General features: G+C 33.9%; 1 protein-coding gene across 3 annotated transcripts in view; it reads right to left on the bottom strand.

The window, feature by feature from the left end:
• The window catches only part of VAV3 (vav guanine nucleotide exchange factor 3), a 156,495-nt gene that overhangs the window by 43,900 nt on the left and 106,980 nt on the right, over positions 1–5,615 (bottom strand). For all 3 annotated transcript variants that reach the window (XM_042819144.1, XM_042819146.1, XM_042819145.1), the window contains exon 19: positions 4,031–4,076. In XM_042819144.1, the coding sequence (XP_042675078.1) occupies positions 4,031–4,076 (46 nt within the window). The remainder of the gene's footprint in view (positions 1–4,030; positions 4,077–5,615) is intronic.

Below are 5,615 nucleotides of genomic sequence, written 5' to 3'. Positions count from 1 at the left end.
ACACACACACACACACACACACACACACTGCTCCAAAAGTGACGCCTCCTATTTTATTTTCCTGTCCCACAACATCAGAGGCAGATGTTGTTGGTGTGGCAGTGGATGTTGAACCTTCCCACCAATATTCCATTCCATTTTGTTGTCGTGTGACAGATGGCACCAGAGGGACAGTTTGATAAAATGGTGTCTGACATGCCAGTGCATATAAAACAAAGGTCTGTGGTGACTAGCTAAATGCGGTGACTATGTTGAAAAATACTGTTTTGTAGCTGAGAATTTATCAAATTGTGTTACTTTGCTCTTTGTATCTGTTATACTTTCTAAGGAAAGTCAGAGGCACTACTTTCAGAGCAACCTACATATATGTATATGTATGTATATACTTACATATATGTACCTATGTATGTACATACACAAATGTAAACCTACATGTGTGTATATACACATGTATGTAGGTTGCTCTGAAAGTAATGCCTCCAACTTTATTGACCCACAATATCAGAGGCATATTAATACAAACATACATATGCATCCACAGTTGTATAAGCACACACACATACACAAACATACAATCTAGACTGCAGACACAGTCATTCCCTTCAGATTCTTTTCTTTATAATCTGTTTAAAATCTATAACAAAGAAATGTTTCACAAAGCAAGCATGGACCAGACAACAATCAGAAATATAAAAGTATTTTTAAAATTAGTTTGGAATTCAAAATCTAACTGAAAAATAATTTTATCAATTATTTTACATGCCATTGCATACATTACTTAAAACTGCCTCAGTCCCACAGAATTCAGTCAATATTTTAGATTATCTGAAAGTAAGAGACCTGCTGCATCTGTCTCTCAATTCACAACTAAGGTTTTCTCAGGTTTAATCCATGCTTACAAAGAAATCAGCTGTTTAAGAACTCAGAACGTGTTCAGTGACCCTCTTTCATAAATCAGATTTTGAGTTTAATCTGCAATAAATCTTGAGTACAAGGCTTCTAGTGTTCTATTTTTACCAAGTTTATCCTTCTGATATGAAATATGCTTTCACACTTCCAGAGATTAAAGTTTCAATGTTTATATTAGCATACATGTTTAGGGTAAAACTAGTTTTTAAAAACACCAAGCTGTGAATCTATTACATTTAGACTCTCTTTACACCCTTAAAAAATAAAGACAGCAAACATACTTGGTACTATTCCAATAGCTGGAAAAAAAAAAAAAAAAATAAAAAACCCTCTCAATATATACACAATTATTAATATTAAAAACACTAGTCAGATTGCCATCCTTCTCAAAAAACTACACAAAAAGCCTTAGATTTATACTTATGAGTATACATACAAATGGACCATTTGTCATTTATGTCAACAGAGCAAATGACACACTTAAAATTAAACATATGTATAAATGCTTTCTTGAGATCCTGCAAAAATACTGCAAAATAGTGATACGTAATTATCATTCCACATGCCCATTCCAGGCATAACCTGATACCAATCTAATCAATTCTCAAATATATTTATAAAGAATCCTGTAGTTCTACAGTAAAATGCAAATGCTAGACCAGGTTCTTCCTAGCTTTAAAGGTGCAGATGCATTTACATGTTCATTCACTGTTATTCTAAAAGTAGACTTGCCTAAAATGTAATGGATAGACTAGTTCAGGTCGTGTTCAACTGTATCATGTGGTAAAGTCATAGCACCCAACACAGAGAAAAGGCATTTTCTTTTGCTCTTTTACTTGTACTCCATCTGCACTTCCTGCACGTTTCTCACAGCTGTTTGATTTCCTAAGAATTTCTCTGCTTTCCCAATCATTCATCACTTTTCTTTCTACCTTTCTTCTTCAAAGTAAAGAAAAAAAAGCAAAACTCTAAGAGGAAACTTCCACTTTCAACTAATCTTAAAAACAAAAGCAAGTGGAACGTTAATGAACGATTCGTTACCTTTAGGCTTCTTCAGCTAGATAGGTTCCCCCAACAAGAATCTTTACAAGCAGAAGGTAAGAGATACTTAAACTCTGTATTAACATGAACAACTTTTCTTTTAGACTATCCTCTCAAATGGAAAGGTTTTCTTTCAGCCAGTGCTAAGTGGTGTCAGTAAAAGCTGGATTTACCTATACAAATCATAACACATCAATTTGACTATGCATCCTACATTAATTATTCATTATTAAAGTAGTCGAAGACAAAAGCAGAAAGATGGCACATGAGTAAAGGATATTGAAAAGACTGTGCAAAAGCACTTGCAGGCCACGGTAATTTTGTTTACTGCTGATATCAAAGTCCATCAATATTTAGACACTGCAGGTGTCTGCAATTGATTCACAGTAAATGTGCTTTCCTAAACCAGTACTGATGTTTCAGCACCATAGCACAAAATATGGGTAACAGCAGCATTGTTAGACCTCTTATAGACACCAGCTTGGGCAACTCACTTTTCTCTTTAGATAATAAAAATACAGCACATTAAGTCTTAAAAGTACCCCTGATTGACTACTGCTCTTAGCAACAAGTTCACCATGATGCTAGGATTTTCAGAAATCTGCCAGTCTCCTTAAAAAGAACTTAGGATCTATGCAGCAATGAATATTGAAAATATCTTTTACAAGTGCTGCTCCCTGGATGGCATCCTCTGTCTCACAAGACAATAAGCTATCTCGTGAGCAGCATTATCTAGAATGCTCAAAGGAGATTACCAAAAGATTACCAAAGACATTCATATCTTTGTTATCTCTACCAAGTTACGGCAAGATTCAGAATGCCTATGCTGATAAAATGCAAATAAAAAAGCTCACTTCATCTGAAAATCATCTAAGTATAAATACGGAGTACTAGTAAGTACGTGTTCTCATCCTCTTCCAAATAATTTCACCGATAATTTTTGGTGTTTCCTCCTCTGACTAAAATCACTTTAGACTTACTGAGTGCTTGTTTCTTCTTTACAAATTTCAGTCAACACACAGAAAAACCTAGGTGCACCATGAAGCACCTAGCTTTATAAACTAAAGGGAATAAAGTGACAATATACATTCCAAGACATGTCAAAGGTACGTGCATAAGAAAGGTGTGGCCTGCTTAAACTAGTTACAACCCTTAAGACTTTCGCAGCCAAGGCAGCTGCAATGCTAGTGGCACAACCAGCACTCTTAACTTATTCAAAAGTGCTGAGCTCTACCAGGCTATAAAGTGCTATCAATTTGCTGTCCTGTTTAATGTTTGACTCCAACTGTTTTCAGGCGTCCAGACCTAGAAATCTTTAATAATCTACAGCTTAGCTTTTTCCAAATGATATCTTCATAACAAATCTCCAGTAATTACACTACACAAGAAACATATAAAGGACAGAAATGTAATTACTGTAAAAAAATGATACTAAAAATATCACACAGTTACACCAAAAAACATTGCATATTTTACGCAGCCACATAATGGGTCTCCAGAGGAAAATATCACCCACTTGAGTATACAGTCTACAAGCAAGCTTTTAATTTAAGGGTTGCTACTGCCACGATGCCAGAAGAATATCTGCAATAAACTAGCAAAAAATAAAATCACTTTTAGATTCTACATAGAGCTACAGTTTGTGTATATGTCTTTTAGAAGAGCAACTCACATCCAACAGAGCTAAGCACTGCATACAGTTAGATTTCAGAATACCTGCAACTCTGCAGATTAGAACCTAAGTTTTGTAAGCAACTGTATGCTTTTCATCACTTCGTTATTTCTTTATAAAACTGCAAAGTACAGTTTGAAACTGCACCCTACAGAGTAGGGTGTGTCAAGTTCACCAAAAGCCCAGAGGCATTTCATTGTTCAGAAAGAACTGAAGCAATGCTTAAAGAAAAAAAATTAGACCATATCTTTGAAATCACTAACAGAGCAATTGCATTATACCTTCATAACTTTAGCAATAAATTTTCAGTATCACAAACACTACAATAGCAATCATAAAGCAACCTGAGTTACAGTTTTCTTGCTCTCCTTATTTCATGATTAACTATTGAAAAATCACGACACTAACCTGGATCCACGTGTCTGGAGTTCCTTCTAATTCCATTCGTTCGTTTCTGAACAACAAAAATACAAATCAAGGATATGAATAAACTTGTTTTCATGAAGGAACATCACACTGCTTTCATTCTCACAATCTACTAGGCAAAGATGGTTATCTTAAATTATTTTCCCTACCACCATAACCACAATTATCTTAATCTGGTAGAAATATCATTCTTTGAGAAAGTTTACTCATATATCCTATTTTTTTTTTTCTGACACTAGGCTCAAAAGATTCTTAGTACAGAAGTTTATTCTTACAATTTTTGCACATTAAGAAATTAAGAAAATCATTTATGATTATGAGAGCAGAAAAATATGCAGTCCACATGGACAAAAGTAGTGAGGCTGCTTCTCTTGTTTTAAGAAGAAAAAAACTTTTACTGCTCCTCCTCTGCACTTAAGGAAGTTAGAATTTCCTAGAAAAATTCTTAATTTTCTCATTGTCTGGGCAAATACTTAAATTTTTAGTAACTCCTCTCCCTCTTTCTTTAAACTTGGATGAAGTAGAGCTTTGTAAAATCAGAGACACTGACATGAGGTATGTGTCTCTGAAAATTTAAGTACGAAATAAGAGACATCTTTAAGACAGCCATTCGCTTTTCCAAACATATTTTATCTGGTAGCTTGCATGAAGGTTCATGCATTCTTACATATATTATTAATCAAGCCAATCAGAGAAAAACATGCTGCATAACAAAAGGAACAATTAAGTTGCTCCAATTTACTAGCAGTTGATATAAGCTGATGCAGGACCCACACTGAGGCAACCCGAAAAGCAGTAACCCGAGGCATAACAAAATTACTAAGTCCTATAGCAAGCTGACAAAAGGAAAAGCCTGAATTAAAAAAAAAAGCTTTCAGACTCTTGTCAGACTGGACATCTTTGGTCAATACCTTACTACTCTAAACAAAGAAAAGGTGCTTTTTTTTTTTTTTTTTTTTTTTGCAGGTGTAATGAAAGAGATAAAAATTGCTGCTAAAAGTGAAAGTAGAGTTTCAAGGTATGAACAAAAGTCTCTATTATTATTATTATTTTTTTAATTAATAGGGCCTATTCTTTTTTATTACTCTTAATTATTAACGCAGTGGTATTTGAATATTTGCACAAGGGGAAAGGGAGCAAGAGCCGGAAAAAGCAAGCCCAAAGGAAGACACAGACATTTAACTGAATGGCAAAAAAAAAAACCACAGTAATTCTGTGATAACACAACTCAGGTACACCAAAGATTCAGCTGGAAAATCATTTTAAGGAAAATTCTTTGGTTGTACAAAAACAATGTACAAAAAATGGTGATTATCCTCAAAAATATTTCAGTACCAGTATGACTACATTATAACGTAAATGTTTTCCAAAATCATATATTCTGATTTACACTTAATTCTTACAGTGCTGAAGGAAATTTAAAGCAGGTAATTAATTAATAATGAAAGAAATCCTGACATTTTGGCTCAAATCAATTGCCAGTACCAAATTAATAGCTCTAAAAAACAAGCCTTTTCTCACCAAAAAAAAAAAAAAAAAAAAAAAAAAAAAAAAAAAAAAAAAAAAA

This window comes from Centrocercus urophasianus, unplaced genomic scaffold (genome assembly GCF_019232065.1).
Source record: "Centrocercus urophasianus isolate 14NV4802_14NV808 unplaced genomic scaffold, USGS_Curo_1.0 seq_18, whole genome shotgun sequence".
Classification (NCBI taxonomy): domain Eukaryota; kingdom Metazoa; phylum Chordata; class Aves; order Galliformes; family Phasianidae; genus Centrocercus; species Centrocercus urophasianus.
The sequence above is the reverse complement of the archived record's forward strand: the minus strand, read 5'-3'. Positions and strand labels throughout refer to the sequence as shown.